The sequence below is a fragment of the Artemia franciscana genome, chromosome 2, assembly GCF_032884065.1.
Source record: "Artemia franciscana chromosome 2, ASM3288406v1, whole genome shotgun sequence".
Classification (NCBI taxonomy): domain Eukaryota; kingdom Metazoa; phylum Arthropoda; class Branchiopoda; order Anostraca; family Artemiidae; genus Artemia; species Artemia franciscana.
Window position 1 is genome coordinate 42392367 of NC_088864.1, and position 25880 is coordinate 42418246.

The following is a 25880-nucleotide window of genomic DNA, read 5'->3' on the forward strand; positions in this document are numbered from 1 at the left end:
CTAGAAATTTTTTTTGTCAATATGTTTTCAGATTTGATAAATTTTTTCCTTATTTGAGCATTCAAAATGTATTGTATTGATGGGAGAATCCTGCGATAAGAGGAATGAATACTTGATGACAAGTGTTTAATGGTGGCGATACATTGATGATGCACATCCCGGGCTGCTCAAATTTATTAACTGTAAATTCACCCTTAGTTTTGGGTTTCATCACTCTTTTTTCATATTGAATTCATCAAAATATGTCGCAAATATGTGTGATTTTGGGTTATGATGAAAGGATGCTGGATGAAATAGGTGTTCAATTGCAATGCTGTGTCTCCAAATGATCAGCGGTTTCAGGAGTAGATTCAGTGCCAGTTTCAGATTCAATGCCCCTTTCGTATAGAATCTATTAAAAAAATATATTATATATAGAAATCAGGAGTTTCAGGAGTAGGTCGCCATTTTCAGATTCATTGCGTATAGAATCTATTGAAAATATAGTATATATAGAAATTTGTTGTTAAAGGTTTCTATGGTGATTCGAAATAAGCGAAATTCATTAAATTTAAAGTTTCTCATGAGAAATTATTAGCATAAATGATTGCCGCCCCTATTTTCTCATAGAATGTATCGAAAACATAGTGTATACCATAGTTTTTTGATAAATCGTTTTTATAGTGATTCCAAATGCGTAAAATTCATTAAGTTTAACTTTACTCTAGAAAGATAATTATCATAAACGATTACATTCCTAGTAGGTGTGTAAGAAACTACATACCAGGTAAGACTGCAATATTCTATTAAGTAGAAGCGTCTCATTGGTAAAAGAGATATTATCGGTGGTGCCAAATCACAAAATTTAGGGAGGAGGCAAAATGTACTGTCCAAAATAGGAGGGGCAAAGAGTCTTTAAGTGAGGGGGAGGGGCAAAAAATCTAGGGGATGCATGCCCTCCCCTCCGTCCTATCTCGATGTGCGCTACTGTTTATTATTTAATGAGCCTTAATGCTTCTGCATTATGTTTAATTCTTTTAAGTGGCCGTTTCCAATGAAATTCTATATCATTTTGCTATCACCTATATCCCATGCCTACCTAGATTGAGTATAAATGCCACAATGTTATTCAAACCCATAATCTTATGATTACTTTCACCATTTTCATATTTTTGCCTGTTTTTGCTATTTTGACAGATTCACAAATCCGAAGAATACAGAATAGGTGGAAAAGTAGTCAACCATCTTGGCGTTTTTTTTTTGTTTTTTTTTTTTCTTTTTTTTTTTTTTTTTTTTACTATATGCTATATCGCACTTTTAGGGAAATTCCAAATATGATTGCTGCCAAAGTTGAGGCTATAAGTCTTTATTCTTTTTGGGGGATGAAGTGTCAAATCTGGAAAACATCTTTGTTTCAAGCAGCAAAATTAGAGAAAAATGTAAATTTTTACTTTGATTATTAAAAATGTAATTTACCTAAAATCTAAGCGACGCGGGATATGGAAATACTATTAGCCTACTCCAGTCAAAAGAGAAAGACGATGATTTTTAAAAATTTTTAGGTTATACAATAAAACACGTTTCAAACGATTTTAGAAAAATATGAAACATTTTTTAGTGGGAAAACTTAAAAGATTTAGTGATAATTTTTTTTCCGATACCTAAAAGAGATGACATTAAACACTGGACCGGAACATAAGGAGTTATTTTCGGTGAAAATGTTCTATATAAGGCGTTCACACAGCAGCCATAATGTTACCATATATCTATGAAGTAAATTCATTACCAGGTTAGTAAAAGAAAATGATTGCAATTGGTGGGAAAGTACGGAGCCACCTTTGGCTGGCAACAATAGCGGCTTCGCTTAGGAAATATAAAATAATAAAGAAAACTTCTGAAAGAATATGTAGAAAACCTTTGGTGGCGAAATGAAAGAATAATCGCATCGAGGTCGCCAAAACCCTTACTATTTTTCACCTGTTCTAAGTCAATTTATCTACCATTGAAAAATTTATGAAAATTACGAGGACATACATGTCTCACGTTGAATATTTTGCCTCTAATTGGTATCACCCCTTAATTCTTAACCTTCCGTTATGTTAGCAGAACTAGTTTTGGTATTATGAGTTATGGCCAGGGCTGTCGATAAACAACTAATTAAAGGGTCTAGAAGCCTAGCACTCTTTGTATGTTCCAAACTAACTTTCAAAGTAACTTTTTAAGATCCAAATGACCAACTGCTTTGTTTTGTTTTGGACTGTCGGATAGCTTTTTTCGTTATGAGAATTGGGGGTTTCAAGTCCGAGGTTTTCCCGTTCGTTCATTCTTTGTGTTCAGAGATGTGTTTACTCCATAGAAGATAAAAGAGGTAATCGGGGTCGAAATATACTTACCACCTACGGCTTGATAATTAATGTAATTCTCCTGTATTACATACTAAAATGAGGCCACATAATTTACAATTTCTCGTGGTTTTACATCATACATGGTGATTTTTGCTTTTTTTTCAAATTAATCCTTGGGAAATCAATTTTTTTACGGAGCGCCTTGTTTTTTTTTTACTCCTCCAAAGCCATGAATACGTGAGATACCCCCTCCGATTACGGGCAGAAGGATCGGATTCCTTGTGATTTTCAAAAGAAGTAGTTGATTACAACGGAACCCAGCGAGTTGTATATTTATTTTCTTTTTAATATTTCAGATGTTTAGTGATTCCCTCACACCTGTTCAAGAGATAGTTGACGAAATAAATGACGCAGCAACTAGACTTGCTGACAATGGTCTACCAGTCTCCCATTCAAATCTATCTAGAATTGATGAGCTCAACACCAGGTAAGTAAAATATAGAGATATGCTCTATATCCTTACAAATTAGTGATTCAAATTGATTTAATGCATAAGTTAGATAGACAAATGAACGAAATTTTGAGCGAAGACTTCTTGGAGCTTTTTCAGTAAAACTTTACAATTTAGTCTGACTATAGATAAAATTTACTAGGGAAATTTCAAAATAAATAAATCTCACAGCAGCTAATAACAATTTTCGCAGCATCAAAGTGCCCGAGGTTAGATTAGCATTAAATGCTCCCTCTTCATCCAACTCTATTTAAGGCCTTGCTCTTACTCCCTCTCATGTATTCTTCAGCTTGTTTTTTTTTTTTTTTTTTTTTGCAGCCTCTATCCGTCCCTTTCTAAGCCATGCTTCTCGTTTAGTCTCAGCTGATTCGCCAAAAATGATAGACTGTAAAGTTACTTGATTACCAGCTAGAAATGACTAGAAAAGAAAACTATACAAGCAGCAAAGAATATTAGCGAAAAAATTTCGGGTTTCTAATGTGGTGATTTTAAAATGTGATGTTGTCAAAGTTTGTAATATGAACCTTATATCGAAGCTTTTTCTCAGCTTATGAAACCAGCCAATAAGTCCAATTTGAGATACAGTCCTCTATAAGAAGCTAGAACTCACAAGCATCTTTGCTGCGAGTGAAAATTCTAGAAACTCTCGCTGTTACTCTGAATTCTATTGCAAAAAGAAAATTATAAAAGAATAGTATCTCGAGAGGAGGTTCAGTAACCCAAAAAAGCTCTCTAAAACAAACTAAATTTGTAGAAACTGTCCATTGCTCAAAATCCATTTGAGTCTTGCGTCATCAAGTAGTTGATTGTATTCTCAAGAGACATCTGTCCCAATGTTCACCGTGTTAGGCTGTTTGCAATCACAATTCTGGTCAGCTGAGCTCATGAGAGGGTTTCGCTGACGCTGCTGAAAGACTGTCTTGAACGCTCTCTCTTCAAGGATTGGGGACAGAAACTCGAGCCTGTGGCGGATCAAGACTTTACAAACATTCCCCAACGCCATAACAGCTCCAGCCCTTTATACCCACTCTTTCATTTTCGGGGTCATACATGAGCCTAAAAACTCATATTTTTTAACTTATTAATCTTTTTTAAGTTCTTTTAGGAGTTTGTTTCTTGTCCTTATTGATGTCTTTCGGGACAAAAGAAAAAAAAATTTTAGCGAAGGAAAAATAGAAGATAATTCCAGCCGCTGAAAAAAAGAAGAATAGTGTGCAGATATTTTGGCCAAGACCTCCGTTCAACCGTCCTCAGTGCAAAATAAGGAAGCAATAAGTGAAAAATATAGATAAAGTCCGCAGGATAGAATAAAAAAAGAAAAACACTAAAAACAAAAACTAAAGTAAATGAGGCCCATTCCAAGTAACTATGAAAGAGCAACTGAATAAAAAAAAAATCCGACATTGAATGGCTATTCATAAATGGGAAACCATTTTATATGAAGCTTTTTGGAACGCCAATCGCTTACCAGGCGTGATATTACCCGACATCAGTTGGCAAATTTGGGTTTGTTTCAATAAATTTTTCAAGTATCTCTGTCAAGGGTGTTTTTTTTGTGTATATACTTCTAGATTTCTACTGCCTCCTTGAAAACATGTAAGAGACCTTCATCTGGAGAAATAATGAAAATACAATAAAAAAATGAAATGATATGGGTTATCATAAACATGTTAAGCCAAGCCGGAATCAAATCGCTCGGTCCTTTGACATGACTTCATGGCTTTGTCGATAGATGATTGTGTTTCGTAACCTCCCCGATATAAAAATGACCATAAGAACGTGGGATTTTATACACCTCACTACCTAGATTTATCCTTCCTGCAGTTAAAAAAGATCTGTACTTTGTTTATACCTTACATCTGACATTAAGGTTATATTGTTTTAATACAATTTTGGATTATAGGGTAAAGCAATGAAATTTTTCTTATCATCAATGAAGTGCTTTCAGTTGGGGCTTGGGATGCTGATACATCTTTTACTGCCTTTCTTAGCCTTTTTATATAATTATTTCTAGCAAACTAACGGGATTTTCATTGCGAAATAAAATGTCCTTGATAAGTTTTTTTTTTAATATTGTCGTACTTAGCCAGTGTGGTCTCAGAAACAAGTTATTTACCATCTTTTATTTCATTTAACCTAGCTACAACATACTAAACTGGTTAACCTGAAGTCAATTGACTTGTTTTGTCATTTTCTCAAAGCTCTAGAAATCTTGATTTAAAAATATTTCGTCTCAGTTTTCAGTTTTTTAATTAATTAAAGCGCTTTTTTCTTTCTCTTGGACAAAAGCCCCTACCTCCTCCCCCTTGTCGTAAATTTTTGGACCAAAGAGGATTTATATTATAACTATTTAGAAATTATTAAAATTATTGGGAGATCCCCTTTATCTATTCTAAAAAAGCCAAATATTTTAGATGGAGACTGTTGCAGTCGTCTTTAGATGAACGATATCAACAACTGTCAGCATTGGGAGGAGCCACTACGGGCATTGGAGGTCAAAATTTCTTAGTTGTCAGTGTGGATCATCCTTGGGAAAGAGCCCTAATGGCTACTGATGTACCCTACTATATCAAGTAAGTATACTTTAGCGAAAAATAAGGAAAGTGTCAATTTGGTCAAATCCTACCCTCTGGAGTTGCTTCACTTTTAAATGTAATCTAATCTCTTAAACTTGGCTGCAAGTTTATATTTGAGCTTTCGTAATGTAGAATAAAAGGATTAATAAAAATCTTATAAAATTGGATGAACAACACACACCTGTCTCTAAAATTCTCACAAATAGATGATTTGGCTTATTCGGAAGGTGTACATCTGAATGTTTTCTTTTGAAATAATATATCCAAATGCTAGATTAACCAATAAGCAGGTCTTCAGGGCATCAAGGGTAAGCAATTCTGCAAATATTTACTTTAGTTTAATTCTTCTAGATTATATAATAAAGTGAGCCTGATTAGATAAACAAGCTATGGCTTTCAATGCAAGTTCTTTGGTTAAGTTTCAGGAGTAATACTTTTGTATGCAACATGTATTTGGCGTATAGAAAATTTGGCCTCATATTTAGTGATGAACTCTGTTCCTCAGCTATAGTATACATTTTCAGGTTGAAATATTTTTGCTACGTGAGATTTGAAATAGAGCAATACCTTATTTTTATTATTTTTCGAATTAGAAAAGCAGAAATGTTTTATAATAGAATTTTCAGGGTTTGCTGAAAGAAGTAACCTTTAAAACAAATTTAACCCAAGCTGAATTTTAATTATATAAAAATTTTCGAAATATTAGATGGCTTAGGTAAGCCTAGTGTAGAAATATTCACCAAAAAGTATACTTTCTCTACGCGGATGTATGTTCTGATGATCAAAAAATATTCATTGAAAGTTTTATCAAATTTACAATCAGGAATTTTTTTCTTTAATGGCTTATTATTGTTTGTTTCTGAATTGTAGGCATCGGGAAGAGAGGGGAAGGGGATGATTAATTCTTTCATTGGCATGGAACGTTTAAGTGTCTTATTCCGGCTGTGCATACACATTACTTAACAACTTGTGGCAAGTTTTCTTCTTTTTTTTATGCCTTTTCTGCATAAACACTGCGGTGGAAAACTAAAATTAAAATTCCGGTAATACTCTCACTCTTTGCTTTTAATTCAAAATTTTTATTTTGCTTTTTCATTCAAATAATGACACATCATTTCAGACCAATAGTGTCTTTTCCAGAATACTCTAGCTACCTCCAATTGATTTGTTTCGAAGCATGGACAAGTTTGAGATATTCTCACATAAAAAATCAAAAACGTACTGGAAGAACAAGTTCTCTTGTCTGTTCTATTTGTGCTTCCAAAAATATAAAAAGTTATCTTGTTCAAATGGCCTCTAAAAGAATAAATTTGAAATACTTCGTTTAATCCTCTAAATGAAAATCAGCATTAGGATATCAAACTTAAGAACCTGATTGTACAAAATGTTTCAACGAAATATTATTGTTAACACATTTTTATGATCATTTAATCACATTTTCTTTATTTGTTACCAGAAGATATGAACAGTATATTCAGGTTCGTATTGTGGAACATATGCTGTTAAACGCCTTTCTCTTAACTAATTTCCCACATCAATAATACACCTGTGACCCCTCAGATAGATTAAATATATTTAATAGTCTCTTAAACCTCTTTTTTTGTGAAAATGAGAAATATTATGTTATGTTTCACTGCATTGAGCTGTTAACATGACAAAGGAATCTTCTTTCCCTATTCTTGATGAATGGGGCTGCTGTCTTTATTGATTTTTTTCCCTAGAAAATTTTAGAAATTACCTCTTATTCGTCTTGAGATTTCTTTTTGGGAAGTTGACAATTAGGTTTTTTTTTTTTTTTTTTTCTGGCGCAAACTCTTAAATGACAGGTTTATGTCAAATACACTTTATTAATTAACCGTTAGAAGTGAAAGTACATAAATCGAAAGTAAAAATAGAGTCGATTTAGTAGTCAGTGAAGTAAACACTTTTGTCGATTGGTGGCGAGCCTGTGCCCTTCTAGATTTCGATAGATACGTTTTCGGGGTATTTTCATTGACAGATGTCTTTTTATATTTTCATTGGAAAAATTGAAAAAACAGCAATCTTCCCTGGATGTTGAAAAGTGCATTTTGCCCCACTCTCCCTAAATTATCGCAAATTGATGCTATTGAAAAGGGCATTTTTTTTTTCTATTACTTTGTGTAGATTTATATTTCCATAGTTCCGGAGCATCTTTTGCCACCCCTAAATACTATTGTGGAAAATTGTATCCAAAGTTTGGTTCGGTGAGCACTTTGGCTTTTTTTTACCCTTCAGTATTTAGATACCCAATTATTTTCATAACTCAATTTTTTTTATTTGATGAAGCAAAAATTTGCTAGAACTGTTAAGCAAATTTTATGTATTCTTAATGGATCCCCCTTCCCGAAAAACGGTGTGTACGTCCCTGGCTGATCTTTGGATCTTGTTTCGTCCTTGTTTTAGAGCGGAACTAATAATGCTCCGATTTGATAATTTAGAGTTGCAAATCGCCAGAGTTACATCTTGAAATTAATCTTCGAAGAAGTAAAATACTTGAGGTTAATAATTTGGAAACTCCTTCTTATCATTCTGTTTGGGAGCATTCCACAGAATATGAAAATGTCAAAAATGACTAAGTAACTGTTTTCAATTAAACCATCATACTTTTATGGTTGTGAGAAAATGCAAGCTACTAGATAAATAAGATACGTAATATTTCCAAACATTTTGAATGATGGGTACTATTTAATACGTAAATTTAGTGTAGCCATAATTGAGCAATAGACCATTTATTTATACACTTCATACATATTTACCAAGCATGTTTAAAGTTTTCAGAATGTTTAAAGTATCAAGGAAAGTGAAATGAAATCTCATTATTGGAATTGGTTCACCAGAAACTTACACAACCAGGTGTATTTCATGTAAATCGAGAATTCCTAATTAAAAAGGCATCCATACGCAGCTATGTTATTTTTGATAAGAGCAGAATCCAAATAAAAAAAAATGTAGTTGAAAAATTAGCAAAAAAATAAGTTAAAACCACATGACACCAAATGGCTTAAAAAGATTTAGCTTTCATTTGAAAGTGTAGTTGTCTCTGGGAAGCAAACGATGTTTATACTGGATTTTTTACTGACAAAAATGTTGCCAAATTTAGCTAATTCACTTACTAATTATCTACTGATTTATTTTCACGAATTAATATGGCAACGCAAATGAAAGTATGGTACAGCCCCAAAAACTCTATAATTTGAAACAACCAAAAGCAAAATCTTAGAAAATTTCGGCTTTCATGTATATGATCCCAGGGTGGGCTTAGGGGGAAACATTTTTTTTTTATTTTGAATTCCTTGGTTCTGCAAGTTAACTACCAATATCATGTGAACTTGACTTGTATAATCCTCTCTAATTTATTGTAAGAATTGCCATAGTTTTTCTCAATGTATCTGGCAAATATCCTCTATGAGTACCCGTAATTACGTTCTTAGCTTACGTTTATAAATTTGAATGGAGTGTAATGAAGAGAATATACCTGTAAAAGACGGACGGTCAAACTAATTCACAACCGTAGTAGGTGTTTTTACGCCTTTTGGAGTATCATATTAAAATCTTATTACAGCTACAAATAAAAGCCGTAAAATTTTGTCGCTTAGTAATAAAGTAGAAGCCGGAAATAGGTATCTATAAAAGTCTGGGAAGCAATAAAAACGTTGTCGAATAGATATAATTTATAGTCGCAAGCGTCAATAGTGCTAATTAACTGTAAGGCATATCGGCTAATATCAAATTTAAGTACTGAAAGAATATTTCTGATAAAAACCGACAAGGCAATAGCTCTAATTCCTCGTCATTATGACTAAAAAATTATATATATGTATATATATATATATATATATATATATATATATATATATATATATATATATATATATATATATATATATATATATATATATATATAACGAAAAGAGAAATTACCAATGCAACAGCACAAACACAAAAAAAAGGAGACAGAAGGAGAAAAGGAAGACTGTTTTCCTAAATTAGTGATTAATATAGACCAGCACTTGTATGAGGCCTTAAACCTACTCATCCATACAATCACATAGGTCAAACAGCATAGCCATACACAATCAACCATGAAGAATAATCCGTGGACAGGCAGTCATGTCGTCAATAAGTATAAGTCGTCATTTACCAAACAATAAAAACAAAAAATACAAATAATTCAGGGGCAACAACCCAACACAAGGGCTCATCAGGAGAATACACTTGCCTATAGGGTTTCGGCACTTTAAATTCTCTACCCAGTCAAGTGTTTTATCTACCACAGAATATCCATGGTATCCCCGTGTCAGGTATCACCCCCAAAATATATGCCTATGAAAAAAAACAACCCGGCAATTGTAGAACAACCAAGTAACACCAAAACAAGCTTATCCTGTTAATATAATCCTCTGTTTAGCAGCAGTAGTTATACTAAATGTGATAAACTTTACCAAATCACAAATAATAACTCTTTGCTGAATGAACTAAAATAATAACTGAACTGAATAAATAATAACTGAATAAATAAACTGAATAATAACTGAATAAATAAACTGAATGAACTAAAATAATTACAGATATAATCATTACCATGTGGATATTTTTGAAAAATCCGCTCTTTTTGATACACACTTCACAAAATAGATGGCGCTACATCAACTTTTCGCGAACCTACGAAATTTAACCGAAAAATTCCCTAAGTATTTCCAGATAATTCTTTTGGTATTTATTTAAGAGTTCGTTATAATGAAAACTATTTTTTTTTAAATTGCCAAGTTAATGTATTTGCAGAAAAACCTCTTAATATCAATTTTTGGCAATCAATTTTGAAAATCAATATAATTACTACAAATCCTTGCATATCGATTATCGCCGAAATCAAAACATGGATTAACTAAAAAACGTTCAGAAATTAAATTAGAAAAAAAACAAGTTTTTTAACTTAAAGTAAGGAGCGACATTAAAACTTAAAACGAACAGAAAATACTTCGTATATGAAAGGGGCTGCTCCCTCTTCAACGCCTTGCTCTTTATGCTAAAGTTCGACTCTTTCTAACAGCTCTGCTTTTTTTAAATAAAACTTTAGCGTAAAGGACGGGGCTTTGAAGAGGGAGCTTTCGTGTACGAAGTAATTTCTGTTCGTTTTAAGTTTTAATGTCGCTCCTTACTTTCAGTAAAAAAAAACTTGTTTTGTTTTTATTTAATTTAGCTTAAAAGGTGATAGTTAGGGTCAGTTTTACTGAGCATATCATATGGCCAGCAATTTCCTGATCGAAATTCAAATAAGAGAAGGTCTTTTGTATCTTGTACTAAGTTGTACCCATTCGTTAATAATAATGTTTTTTCAGCCACCAAACAGAGACAACTCACTGGGACCATCCCAGGTTGGATGCTATAATGAATGAGCTTACTACATTTAATGACGTTCGATATTCAGCATACCGCACAGGCCTCAAATTAAGACACATCCAAAAAGCCCTTGAATGTAAGTAGATATCTTGTTTGCTGGTAATAGTCAGTACCCCGATATCAAAAGAGACATTTTCTTTAGTTCTCATTGGCTTTTCTTAATAGAATTACTGAAACTCTTTTGCAATTATTACTGGAAAATTTCAATTCGTTCATTTTTTTTTCTAAGAAGTAGGTGGAACTCTCTAGCTGTTTTAAAATTTTTAAATATTTATTTTTTATGTATTTTTTTTTATTTTACTTCTTAGTTGTCTCAAAGAAATAACTATTTCAGCTTTCATTCGTATTAAAACTAGTTTTAAATGTTAAATGCAAAAATAATAAGTTTCCCTTCAAGTTTGTGTTCTCTGTATGCGTTTCTTGTATTTATTTTTCTGTTGTCCTAGAGTTTTAATGTTTCAACGTAAATTCAAAATTTTCTTATCTGTCGATAGCTGGGATTCGGCTTTATTGTTATTCAAAACTTAGTTTTTGCATATTGCTTTTCTTTTTTTATGGCACTTGGTATTAACCAAGTGACATATAGCGATCGCAAATTCTGTCGGTCTGTCGGTCCCGGTTTTGCTACTTTAGGCACTTCCAGGTAAGCTAGGACGATGAAATTTGGCAGGCTTGAAGTTTGATGCTTGGAATGATATCGAGTTTCTTAGTTCTTATTTTAAATCTCGAACAGATCTGATGACATTGGGGGGAGTTGGAGGGGGAACCTAAAATCTTGGAAAACGCTTAGAGTGGAGGGATCAGGATGAAACTTGGCGGGAAAAATAAACAGAAGTTCTAGATACGTGATTGACATAACCGGAACGGATTTGATTTGTTTGGAGGGTTGGAGGGAGGGTTAATTCTGAAAAATTAGAAAAAAATAGGTATTTTTAACTTACGAAGGAGTGATCGGATCTTAATGAAATTTGAAGTTTGGAAGGATATCGTGTCTCAGAGCTCTTATTTTAAATCCCGACCAGATCCTGTGACATTGGGGGGAGTTGATGGGGGGAACCTAAAATCTTGGAAAACGCTTAGAGTGGAGCGATTGGGATGAAACTTGGTGGGAAAAATAATCACAAATTCTAGACACGTGATTGACATAACCGGAATGGATCTGTCTCTTCGGGGGAGTTGGGGGGGCTAGGGTTAGTTCTGAAAAATTAGGAAAAATGAGATATTTTTAACTTACGAAGGAGTGATCATATCTTAATGAAATTTTATATTTAGAAGGATCTCGTGGGTTTGATATCTTATTTTAAATCCCGAATGGATCCAATGTCATTGGGGGGATGGGGGAATCGGAAATCTTGGAAAACGCTTAAAGCAGAGAGATCAGGATGAAAATTGGTGGGAAGAATAAGCCCAAGTCCAAGATACGTGACTGTAATAACCGAACCGGATCCACTCTCTTTGTTGGAGTTGGGGGGGGGGGGGTAATTCAGAAAAATTAGAAAAAAATGAGGTATATGTAACTTACGAACGGATGATCAGATCTTAATGAATTTTGATATTTAGAAGGATCCTGTGCTTTAGAGCTCCTATTTTAAATCATGACAAGAGATTTCGACATTGGGGGGGGGATGGAGGGGGAAACCGGAAATCATGGAAAATGTGAAAATTCAGGCATCTGTATCCTACGAAAGGGTGATCGGTTCTTAATGAAACCTGGTATATAGAAAGATCTTATGTCTCAGATGCTCCATTTTCAATTCGAATCGGATCCGCCGACATAAGGGGTTGGAGGGGGGAAACAGAAATCTTGGAAAACGCTTAGAGTGGAGAGATCGGGATGAAATTTTGTGGGAAAAATAAGCATAAGTCCTAGATACGCGATTGACATAACCGGACTGAATCCGCTCTCTTTGGGGGAGCTGGTGGTTGTTAATTTGGAAAATTAGAAAAATTGAGGTATTTTTAACTTAAGAACGGGTGATGAAATTTGATATTTAGAAGAAACTCATGTCTCAGAGCACTTATTTCAAATCCCGACCAGATCTGTTGACATTGGGGGAGTTGGAGGGGGAAATCGGGAATCTTGAAAACGCTTTGTGGAGAGATTGGGATGAAACTTGGTGGGTAAAATAAGCAACTGTCGTAGATACGTGATTGACGTAATCGGACTGGATACGCTCTCTTTGGGGGAGTTAGGGGGCTGGAATTCAGTGCTTTGGCTAGTTTGGTGCTTCTGGACGTCCTAGGACGATGAAAATTGGTAGGCGTGTCAGGAACCTGGACAAATTGACTTGATAAAGTCGTTTTCCCCGATTCGACCATCTGGGAGGCTGAAGGGAGAGGAAAACCTTGAAAATTGAGGTTTTTAACTTACGAATGGGTGATCGGATCTAAATGAATTTTTATATTTAGAAGAACCTCGTGACTCCGAGCTCTTATTTTAAATCCTGACCGGCATTAAGGTTCGGATTTTCCTTTTAAATCAATCTATTGATTCGTAGAATTTTGCTAGACTCCATACCGTACGAGCTCTTGGCTCTTGGCTCTTCTGACCTCTTCACAAGTGCCATAAGAGCTCTTAGCTCTTGTTTTATTGATAAAATACGTTGATAATCTATGAAAAAAAGTACAAAAACAGGAACATTTTGTATCTTTAATCAAGTTTAGACCAAAATATAACTAAATTAAATCGCTCTGAGACGTTAAAGTTTAAGTAATAAAATAATGTAGGCTTCGTGAATGGATAAATCTTAAACTAACGAACTTAATTGTATAAGTATCTACTTGCACCTTTTAGTGCAAGTAACAGCAGTTTGTCCTTCGCAAAATTGCATGTTCCATAAGGAACATAATCTTAAAGCACATTACATAAAATACATAAGTTTTCTTTCACCCTACAATTACATTAATTATCTAATTAATTTAGTTTGTTTATATTTACAAAGAGTTGGAAAAATACAAGCAAATCAATTTCATTTTAATATGGAATGCCCCCACCGCCCACAGAATCCCCCCTCCGACAATAGTCCTTTTGAGGGTTACATAAAAAATAAACATACTGTTTTTAAATTTAAAAGTATTTGAAACCTTAGGTTTAGCGTCAAAATTCAGAGAAACACCAAGTTCAGAGAAATTATTGAAAAGGAAGTTTTATAATTTCGGATGTGTCTTAGATGACAGAATTCAGAATTGACCAACCGGCTAATTGAATATCCAGAAAATGTGAATAATATAATTGGAAGGAACTGTCAAGCATTTGTCACGGAGGGTTTGTAATTTTTGTGTTAGTGCGAAAAGTATTAAGAGGGCCTTAGGGGAAGGGGATTTATATCTAATATCTTCGCAGAAGCGTGCTCAACAGCTTCTTAACGTTTCTTGGCGATTGGATGAACATTATATGAAAATTTCTCACGTTGAAAATAGTCTCCTGCGTAAAAGCCCCCTTCAAGTAAAATTCCACTGTGGAAGTTATCCCCTAGAAAACTCCTGCAAAAAATCAACCCCCCTCCCCTGCGGAAAAGTCCCCCTGTGCATTAATAATGATCACATTTTTAAATTTATAAGTTTTTGAAAAGATTTCCCGGAAAACACCTCCCCTCGTGTACCATTCTCCTGCTGAATTTTCCCGCCCGTCCTCCCACCGAAAATTTTCCACTGTAATTCTCCGTCTTCTCCACTCCGTGTGGAAAATTCCTGTGGCGGTTTCTCTTAATATGTAGAAAAACAAAATAGTGCATAGAATGGAAAAACAAGATCATCGATTTTTTTTCAAACATCATGCTTTCCACAATAGATTAATGCCATGCTTAATAAGGTTGTCCTTTAGCCTATATACGAATTATCTAATTAATTAATTTTCATTTCTTGTGCCAAGAGTCGGAAAAAGACATGTAAATCAAATTCATTTCAATATGGAAAATTCACCCCACCCCCCACCCCCACGGAGTTCTCTCCTTCAACAATCCCCCCAGGAAAATTTTTCAAACGTATAAAATAACTGTATTATTTTTATATTTGAAAAGCATTATTTAATAACAAATTAAGAGAGTTTACTGAAAAAGGAATTTATAATTCCCGGAATTGTTTTAGATGATAAAATTCATAGTTAACTAATCCGTTAACTGAATATCCGGAAAATCTGAATAATTTTACTGGATAAAACTGTCAGTTATTTGTGCTGAGGGATTTCCAATTTCATCAACGTGAAATAAATTAGGAACGTCATGGAGGGGGGAATTTTATGCCCAAATCTCCGCAATTATGTACTCAACAACTTCTTCTAGTTTCTTGGCGATCGGCTAAACAGTGTAGTCACAGGTTATCTATTAGGCTTCACCAAGTATCTCACTCCCAGCGAAATACATTGGACGAGGTATTCCTCTACTATATTGGCTGTCTAACAAAATTCACCCGCCCGTGCACTGTCATTGGATTGGCTAACGCTCCGCCCGCGCGATTTAATTGGATATGATCAATCTTTAGGAAGGCAAATCATCTGATCGGATCACTTTTGATAATAATGATGAAGTGAGATACCTGCGTAAGCATCAATAATTTATGGTATAGTACAGCTAGTACTGTGTAAAGGACAGACAGACGGATAGACATGCATTCGGTTTTATAAATATCGATGTATATTTCGGCAATATGCTAAAGGGTCAAATTAGATCAAGCCAATACTTTTAGTGGAAGACATGCTAGATTTTCCAGACAAACTCATCGGAAAATGAATTAGGTGCCAATTTGGACTGATTCAGTCAATTTCGTATTTTAGTTTATCGCATGAACTGATGCTTTCGAGTAATTTCACTTGTTACTCTTTGACAGATATCTACTGTAATAAATTTGATACGCTGCAACACCTGCCTTAAAAAAAACATGCTTAGTGTTGTGACAAAGAAATATTTGGCAAATAGTATAGCTTTTATTGTTGCTTAAATTTCTCCAAAATCATCCGAAAATTGCAAAACACCCTGACACTTGCTAGTGTCATGTAAGTATTGGCTATTTATATAACTTTTTTTTTAATTGAAAGATCAGACTTAATCAACATGCTTTGTATGAAGTCCTAATGCAGTTCCACTAGTGAAAGAAAACATTGATCTTTTAATAGAGCTGCTTAAGAATCTGGCTAACCATATAATGCAGCTACTGCATTTCAAAAGCTATATTGAATGCGTCTTTTTGCATAAACATGTTACTTATTTACATCTGAGATTAGTTCAAAATTTCTTTAAAAACAAAAACAAAATCCGACTAGAAATTTGAGTAAATTTCTCGAACAACAGCAACGAGAAAAGAAAATGAATGTACTAATCTATAAAAGAGGTAAATGTGGGGGCTTATTTCTTCAATTGTTCCAGGAAGTTGATCTTTTCAAATATGTATGCACACTAATTACTAAGGAATCCAATAGTTTTTAATGTTGCTCCTTAGAATTATTTGAAACCCTAATAGCTATACAATATCTTTTAATGTGTGTTTTGTTTCACTGTTTGTTTTCTTCCCTGGCCCCCTATATTCTGTACATTGCCAATAGTTAGAAACAATTGGAAGTGACAACAAAACTAAAAAAGAAAGTTCTTGAACTATTGCCGAAAATTTATTCGGCTGCATTCGTTTCATAACTTTCTTATATTATATATTATTTTCGCTTTTGACATTTTACACACACACACACACACACACACACACACACACACACACACACACACACACACACACACACACACACACACACACACACTACTTCTCGTTGAAACCAGCCTCTTTCGACAAGCTCAAATTATTTTTTTATGTTAAGCTTACTAATTCAGTATCTTTATTCTAGTGCATCAAATCCCTTTATCAAGTGCCATAGAAACATTTGATGCTCATGGCCTTCGATCTCGAAATGAAGGAGTTATTACTGTGAATGAAATAGTGACTGTTTTAAGATCGATGTACTCTAAAGTTAATTCTTCCCTTCAAATTAATTTGCCCCTTTCCGTGGATTTGTGTCTTAATTGGATTCTTAATCTCTTTGATTGGTAAGTTTTTCAGGATTTTTCAGCCTTCTTTGGGTTAGAAAAGAACATCTGGTGGAAAACTAAGAACAGATCAGTCGATAGACAATTGAGTCTATGTTGCATGTAGATTAAGCATGTAGGGGGGATGGAGAAGTTTTTTGCAAGATGGGAGAGAACTAGACCCCACTATTCAAAGTTTGACTGAGAGAATCACTTGAAAAAAATTGCTGGGGATGAAATCTTACATTCCATTTTTACTCTTGTTCATATACATAATACATAACATAATTTTATAATTTTATGCTAGACAATGTTCCAGCTTTAATGGAAGATCACTGCTGTATAGAAGGTACATAGAACTTCTGATTTTGTCTTTAATGTTAATTATAAAATATAATGCAAACTTTACTATAAAGTACAAATAATATTACAAATTATAGTAGGCAGCTTTGCAGGTATTATACCACACTGCTTTCATCGTAATAAAAAGCCCAATTTGTGACTGTGTATTAAGGCGGGAGGACAAATTATATAAGTACAACTTTAGTTGTACTTGACTATAATGTAAAACAAATAAAACATTAGTTCATAGACAACTGTTATTTATTGTAAAAACACTGTGATTAATTATTCTGTTAATGAATTCTGTGAACGAATTTTTCTCTAGCATTATTTGAAGGATTAATGAATATGCTTAGAATATATTGTAAGAACTGTGTAATGCAAATGAGCTGACCTCACAAAAGTTGGATTTGAACTTTGGATGTTCTCATGAGATCCAGCCCTTACTTAAAGATAAGTTTTATCTAGCTTTCATTTACCTTTCCACAAGGTGACCATGAATATTACCTTGGGCCTGACCCACTTAAGTTAAGTACATCTGATCGATCCTTGGTTTAATTTATTTATATGAAGGCCAAATTTAAGCAGTCCGAATTGGTTTTATCAAATTTCCGGGAATACCCACTATGGCCTGCTAGGATCCTAAAAGTTTCTACTGATGCTAAAGGAGGCACTAGCTACTTGTTGTTTTGCTATGGATCGGATTCTGAGCACCGAGTATTTGAAGCTAGCTGAACATCCTTCCAGGATCATTCTGATGAAGCCGCTAAGAAAACTACAAACGGGGGCAAAAAAGCATTTGAGGAAGTCTAAACGTCAACAGAAATTTATAAAATCGTTTCCAAAAGTTTTGCTGCTCTTAATGCGGCTCAAACCCAAGAGCAATCACAGCATCTGGACTATTAGAAAAATTTGCTGCAACAGAAGAAAACCTTGCGGAAACTAAACAAAGGATTGAGGACGATATTAGCCGTAAGATACCTGAAAAATTAAAAGACAACGAGAGTGTTCTTAGACAGGCTTGTCAAACAATAACAAATGAAATTTATGATGCTATAATGCTAGAATATAGTCTGAAGTTTCAGAGTACCCAACAGTCACTTATAAGTCTTAGGACTGGAATTGAAAACATGGAAGAGCGAATCGAAAGACTTGAACTGAAGCTGGATGGATGCGACCAGAATGCTGTGCGTGACAGTCTTGTGTTCAAAGGAATGAAGCAGAAACCAGGAGTGAGTCGGAAAACTACCCTGCTTGGTGTGATCAACCAAAATATGGATGTTAAAGTATCGGAGAGTGACATAGCACTTACCGGTTCAGAATGGACAATACATCGCAATCACAGAATAGTTTGGAAAAATTCCCTCCGGTTTTTGTCAAAATCACAAGTCAAAATTTGGCTTACAGAATATACAAGGCAATGTCCAAACTGGTAAAAACTGTTATCTACGTTTCGTAAGCTCTTACAAAAAGTCGCTGGAACGTCATGAATCTAGTAAGGGACAAATTTGGCGTGAAAAATGTGTGGTCAGATCGCAGCCAGATTCTCGTTAAGTTACCTGGAGACCCTTCTGCACGAAAAATCAGGTCTATTGCAGACCGTGTATGATCTTTCAACTTATCATTCTTTTTTTGTGTGTGTGTGTGTCTTTTTCATGTGCTGTGTTATTATTTTTTTCTTCTAGTAAAAAGAATTAGCTTTTTTCTGACATTTTTCTTTTTTCGGTTGGTTTCATTTTATTTGTCTTTATTTATTATATGTTCGTGTCTTCTTTCTTATGTTTTTGCTTGAAAATTTGTTGGCATTACCTATCCCTAATACTGAATCCACGATTATCTCCAAGCTATCATGGCGTATTCAGACAAAGGTGAGCAGTTGATTGAACTGGCTTGTAATAATACATTAAATGTATCTAGTGGTTTTTCTGTCCTGGGCCGTCTTGAGCGTTTGGAAAAAGAACCGTTAGATTCAGAAGAGGTATTGAATGAGGGAAGTGGAATTATGCGGCAAGAGGATTATTTAAGGGTTGTTGATAAAAATGAGACCAAATATAGAAGTAGATTGATCGAAGGCCAAGTTGGAGTCGGTGAGCTATCAGTTACACAGTTGAATATTCAAGGCCTTTGTTCGTCTATTGATGATTTAAATTCCTTCTTTGTGAATCGCATAATCGGATTGTATGAAACATTTTTAAATGATAATAATGATTCATTGGTTGAAATTCCAGGTTATGCAATTGAATGGTTAAATGGGTCGAGAATGTCCAAAGGAGGTCTTGATTTTTACATTACTAATGGTTGTACATATTCGGTTCGTAAAGATCTTTCTTATAATTTGGAAGTCTGACATGCGACACCGAGCATGTGGGCGAGGCAAAAATGAAAATGAAGAGCAAATACGCACACGGTTAGGAGAACAGCGGCAACGTGTCAAATTGAAAATGAAGAGCAGACACACGCGGTTAGAAGACGTTCGACACCGAACATGTGAGCGAGTCAATCAAAATCCATCTAGACAGCGAGAGTCAAAACGTTTCAAAATTGAAAGTGATTGCGATGATGATTGGGTTTGTGGTTTTGACATGGATAAAATCACCAATGCCTACTATACCTTTGTTAAAAAACAAAGCTTCGGCGATATGTATTCCATAATGACGAAATGCACTTTCGTAATATTACGAAGGTACTACTTCTAATTTAAGGTCCATTTGGACGTCATGACATCAAGAAAAGGCTCAAATTGTCTGCGTTTAGAAGACAAATTGTCGCGTTTAGCGACAGTGAGAATCCATGTATAGAAGCCTGCCGCATGCCGAGTGCCGTGGTCCGACGGTGAAGCCGCTAAGCTCTCGGTATCATTTATATATATATATATATGTATATATATATATATATATATATATATATATATATATATATATATATATATATATATATATATATAGTACACAAATTCGAAGATTTGTGCTTTTCCCAAAGATCACCATGGGATTCCCTAACTGTTGTGTAATAGAAAATTAATGTTTCGTTCTTAAACATCATGATTTAATAGATGTTTATTTTTGTTCCAACTTTGTGCCGTAATAAGTATTCTGTTGCGTGACGAAATGTTATAATTTATTTGCTTTAATATGCCATAGAACAGACTAGCGAAATAACTTAGTAGAAAAATATTTTGCCTAGTATTCCAAGTAAAGCTGTAAAGAAAAGCATACAAACTGTTAAAATGAATCATAACCTTTTAGCTATAAGTTTGTGAACGGTAAAGGTTATAATAAGTACTTCTTTAGAATTACAACTAAAAATTACCATATATAAATACAGTGCATTGTAATCAAATCAAATGCAATGCATGAACACATTTATGGTTTGTAGAGCCTCATACAGTAGTGCATTATGCAAACAAACGAATATATGTTGTTGAATTCAATTTCCCTGGGTCTTTTTTCGTTTCTTTTTGCTATTTATAATTGTCTGAATTCGGAGATAATAAAAGGACTTGCCTTCTTATATTAAATCAAAAGACATTTTTGACATTCTTCAAAGATTTTTCCTTCATTGTACCATATTTATATATGAAATTGGCCATTGGAAGCTCTCAGAATCCCTCCCAGAAGTTTTTAAATAATTCCAATGTTGCAATCTCTCTTTCTAGTGTTTTTTGATCAATTTCTATAAAAGCATTGGAAATAAATTACTCTTTCCTCTCTTTTCTCTTTCCGAGTTGATTTTTCCTTATTGCTTTTAATGTGATATTAAAACACATTTGAATGGAATCTTTTAAGTCGGTAAAACCAAGGAGATCTTGGTGAAAATTTTTAATTAGATTAATTATAAAACAAATTAGACCCTGAAAACGCTAGAAATAAGGATGAAATTTCACAGAAGAGGTGCTCAAATGTGGTTAAATGTTTTTTTTGTTCCAAAGCATCGCAATTGTTATTTCTTTGTTGAGAATTCTATTTTTAATTTTAGTCAAAGAAGTGGGGAAGTTCAGATTTTATCGTTTAAAGTTGGCATTTGTCTTCTTACGAATGGTCATCTCGACGACAAGTACAAATGTAAGTACAGATGTATGTTTTATCTACCTTATTTATGTTTATAATCTCAAGTAGGTTAATTAAACAAGACATAAAGATTTATGTGGCTTACTGCCACTGCTTACTGTTAAACACATATTACAGTACAAATCGTTTGGGACGAAGATTATACTCCCTTCGACAAAATTATGCGTCTTCTTTGGCATGTCATTCTAGACTGTTCCTAAATTAAGCAAGGCTTTTCTGTCAAATTATTTATGATAGTGGACAATGATGAGGCAAAGCAACATTCCAACCAAAGGGCTTCAATCGACATTTTGAGCAGAATTTATGCATCAAAATAATCCACTTTTATGCTCAACTCAAATATATAAAACGAATTTGGTTTTAAGTTACCTGCCAAAATTTATTAGTAAAAGAAGATTTGTATAATTCTAAAAAAACGGTATGAAAAACTCTCGAAAGGGTTTGATCTAAAAAAAAGTACATTATCGCTCCAAACGGGTGTGACAAATACTTGAAGTCAGATTTGCGTTTTTTTGCGTTTCGTTTTTTTTTTTCGTTTTTTTTTTCAGGGGTGGCTTTATCAACCCCACGGTCACAGAAGATCAGGGCAGGGCTCGTTTAACTGATATTAACAGTTCTAGTACTGTTTATGAGTAAAAAAAAAGGGATCCTGCCACACTAAAGTATTCTTTTGACCCTTTTGTGCCACAAAACGACAACTGTTGCGCGAAGGGATCTAAATGTATGGTGATTAGGTAATATCAGCTGGGGAGGAAGGGGGGGGGAATGGGAATCAATTTACTCATAATTTTTTTTGGTTTGAAGAAATGTATTTACTAAGCATTCAATGGTGCTTGGCAGGGGGGTAGGTATTGATGCTCCTGTTTTATTGATATGCATATATATTTTGCAAAAACTCAGTTTGCCAAAGGTGATATCCTTTTGAGTGAAAACAGACTAAAAAACCAATCTCATTAATATGATACAGTTATTCGGGAACAATCTGAAGTTTTTGTTCCTAAATAACCATTAATCCAACCAAGCTTTTCCATTATGTAATCATTTCCCATTCATTTAGAGGGTAATCTTAAAAAACTATAAAATTGAAAGCTTCTTTAGAATGAAGCCAAATTAACACTTTTCTAGAAAACAAGAATAACGGATCGAGGGAAACAAGTAGTTTTGACATCCGTCCAAGTTATCTTCTTAAGAGGCCAGGCATGTTTTTGTTGGTAGTTTAGGAGTTATGGGGCATTGTAGTTTTTATTATGAGACGTGATTGTCTCTCACTAAGTTGCTAGCTACCGCTGCAACTCGGAAATTATATACTACAGCAGGGATTGCAAATAAAAACCAATTATTATGAATGTGACCTGGCTCTAAACGAAACATATCATATGTTAAATCTCTGTCTAAATTTAAGATGAAATATCGCTGAAACTTTGGCCTGGGTTTATTAATGTTTCAGCAACATGGATTCAGAACCAGCACTGGTGGGCTAACTGTAATTTAGCTCTTTTTTCGTCTAAAATTTATTAGACGTCTTCGGTTCTCTCTTTGGTAAATACTTTGATATTACCATAGCTTTGCAATTGTCGATTTTTATGGCACTTGGTATTAACCAAGTGACATCGGTCTGTCTGTCGGTCCCGGTTTTGCTACTTTAGGCACTTCCAGGTAAGCTAGGACGATGAAATTTGGTAGGTGTATCAGGGACCTTACCAGATTAAATTCGAAAATTAGAATTGTTTTCCCGATTTGACCATCTGGGGGGGGAGTGGGGGCCCGTTAATTCGGAAAAAATAGAAAAATTGAAGTATTTTTAACTTACGAACGGTTCATCAGATCTTAATAAAATTTGATGTTTGGAGGGATATCATGTCTCAGAACTGTTATTTTAAATCCTGACCGGATCTGGTGACATTGGGGGGGGGGGGGGAGGGGGAAACCTAAAATCTTGGAAAACACTTAGAGTGGAAGGATCGGGGTGAAACTTGGTGGGGAAAATAAGCACAAGTCCTAGATTCATGATTGACATAACCGGAACGGATCCTCTCTCTTTGGGGTGGCTGGGGAGGGGATTAATTCTGAAAAATTAGAAAAAATGAGGTATTTTTAACTTACGAACGGATGATCGGATCTCAATGAAATTTGATATTTAGAAGGATATCGTGTCTCAGAGCTCTTATTTTAAATCTCGACCGGATCTGGTGACATTGGGGGGGGGGGGGTTGGTAGGGGGAAACCTAAAATCTTGGCAAACACTTAGAGTGGAGGGATCGGGATGAAACTTGGTGGGAAAAATAAGCACAAGTCCTAGATACATGATTGACATAACTGGAACGGACCCGCTCTCTTTGGGGTAGTTGGGGGGTGGGGGGATTAATTCTGAAAAATTAGAAAAAATGAGGTATTTTTAACTTATGAACGGGTGATCGGATCTCAATGAAATTTGATATTTAGAAGGATATCGTGTCTCAAAGCTCTTATTTTAAGTCCGGACTGGATCTGTCTTATTTTAAATCCGGACTGGATCTGGTTAAATTGGGGGGAGTTTGGGGTGGGGGAACCTAAAAACACGGAAAACGCTTAGATTGGAGGGATCGAGATGACACTTGGTGGGAAAAATAAGCAGAAGTCTTAGATACGTGATTTACAGAAATGGAACGGATCCGCTCTACTGGGGGGAGGGGGGTTAATTCTGAAAAATTAGAAAAAATGACGTATTTTTAACGTACGACGGAGTGATTGGATCTTCATGAAACTTCATATTTAGAAGGACCTCGTAACTTTATCTCTTATTTTGTATCTGAACCGGATCCAGCGTCATTGGGGGGGGGGGCTGGAAATCTTAGAAAATACTTAAAGCGGAGAGATCAGGATGAAACTGGATGGGAAGAATAAAAACCTGTCTAAGATACGTGACTGACATAACCGGACCGGATCTGCTCTCTTTGGTGGAGTTGGGTGGCGGGTAATTTTGAAAATTGAGGTATTTGTAACTTACGAAAGGGTGACCAGATCTTAATGAAATTTGATATTTAGAAGGATTTTGTCCTTTAAAGCTCTAATCTTAAATTCCGACCAGATCCTGTGACATTGGGGGAGTTGGAGGGGGAAACCGGAATTCTTGGAAAATGTGAAAATTGGGGTATTTTTATCTTACGAATAGGTTATCGGATCTTAATGAAATTTGATATTTAGAAGGAATTCGTGTCTCAGAGCTCTTATTTCAAATTTCGACCAGATCTTTTGACATTGGGGGGAGTTGGAGGGGAAAATCTTGGAATACACTTGGAGTGGAGGAATCGGGATGAAGTTTGGTGGATAGAATAAGCAAATGTCCTTGATACGTGATTGCCGTAACCGTACTGGATTCGTTCTCTTTGGGGGAGTTGGAGGGAGGGGTTCATCGATTTGGCGAGTTTGGTTCTTCTGGACGTGCTAGGACAATGAAAATTTGTAGGCGTGTCAGGGAGCTGCACAAATTGACTTGATAAAGTCGTTTTCCCAGATTCGACCATCTGGGGGGCTAAAGGGAGAGGAAAAACTAGAAAAAATTAGGTATTTATAACTCACGAGTGGGTGATCGGATCTTAATTAATTTTGATATTTAGAAGGACATCGTGACTCAGAGCTCTTATTTTAAATCCTGACCGGCATTAAGCCTCTGATATTCCTTTTAAATCAATCTATTGATTCTTAGGATTTTGTTAGCGCTAATACCATAAGAGCTCTTGGCTCTTAGCTCTTCTTGCCCCGTCACAAGTGCCATATGAGCTCTTAGCTCTTGTTGTTTCTAGGGTCTGAAGATTCTGAATAAAATAATAACGTTCTTTTCTGTTTTAGATCTTTTCCGGCTTGTCGCCAATGAGCAAAGACAGGCAGATTCCTCTGGAATCAGTAGTCTTCTTGATGCCTGCATGCAAGTCCCTAAAGAACTGGGCGAGATAAACTCCTTTGGTGGATCGAACACGGAACCATCTGTTAGGTCTTGCATACAAAAAGCTGGAAAGGATAAAACTACAATTGAAGTAATTTTTATCTCTATTTTAGTACCATTTCATTACGACTCTCTCTCTCTCTCTCTCTCTCCTCTCTCTCTTCTCTCTCTCTCTCTCTCTCTCTCTCCTCTCTCTCTCTCTCTCTCTCTCTTTCCCTCTCTCTCTATAACTCTTTCTTTCTTACGTCTTTGACTTAAATTACTTTTATTGATTATTTGCCTTAAATTTTTTTTTCATTATATGTATAAACGTGTCTAACAGTTAGGGTGTTTGTATTGCAAATTGTTTGTCACTGTATATTAAAATGAATTTTCCAATTTTTATAAATAGTTTTTTTATCAGCTATCTTTTAAAAACCTTTTTAAGTCAGAATTATACATTTGGCTTTGTTCAGAACTTAAAAGGGCTTATCAGATTAATTCTATTAGTAATTATTAACCCGCTTTGGCTGATCTATTTGACTCCTATTTAAGTATTTTCATATTTTCTTGGACATTCGTCATTTCACAGAATAAATTATGATCTTTTGTGGGCATGGTTAAGGAATTATAAGTGCGAAGAAAAAAACAATACAAATATAACATAGCAAAAAATTGGAAAAACCCGATCTTTCTGGTAGGGGTAATGCTGTATTTGTGTCCCATTGAAATA

General features: G+C 34.7%; 1 protein-coding gene across 4 annotated transcripts in view; it reads left to right on the forward strand.

Annotated features, from left to right (window-relative positions):
- Positions 1-25880, forward strand: part of LOC136041926 (utrophin-like) — a 427919-nt gene that overhangs the window by 374056 nt on the left and 27983 nt on the right. For all 4 annotated transcript variants that reach the window (XM_065726724.1, XM_065726734.1, XM_065726743.1 and 1 more), the window contains 6 exons: positions 2681-2811; positions 5250-5408; positions 10772-10908; positions 16660-16858; positions 21155-21240; positions 25075-25259. In XM_065726724.1, coding sequence (XP_065582796.1) covers positions 2681-2811; positions 5250-5408; positions 10772-10908; positions 16660-16858; positions 21155-21240; positions 25075-25259 — 897 coding nt within the window. The remainder of the gene's footprint in view (positions 1-2680; positions 2812-5249; positions 5409-10771; positions 10909-16659; positions 16859-21154; positions 21241-25074; positions 25260-25880) is intronic.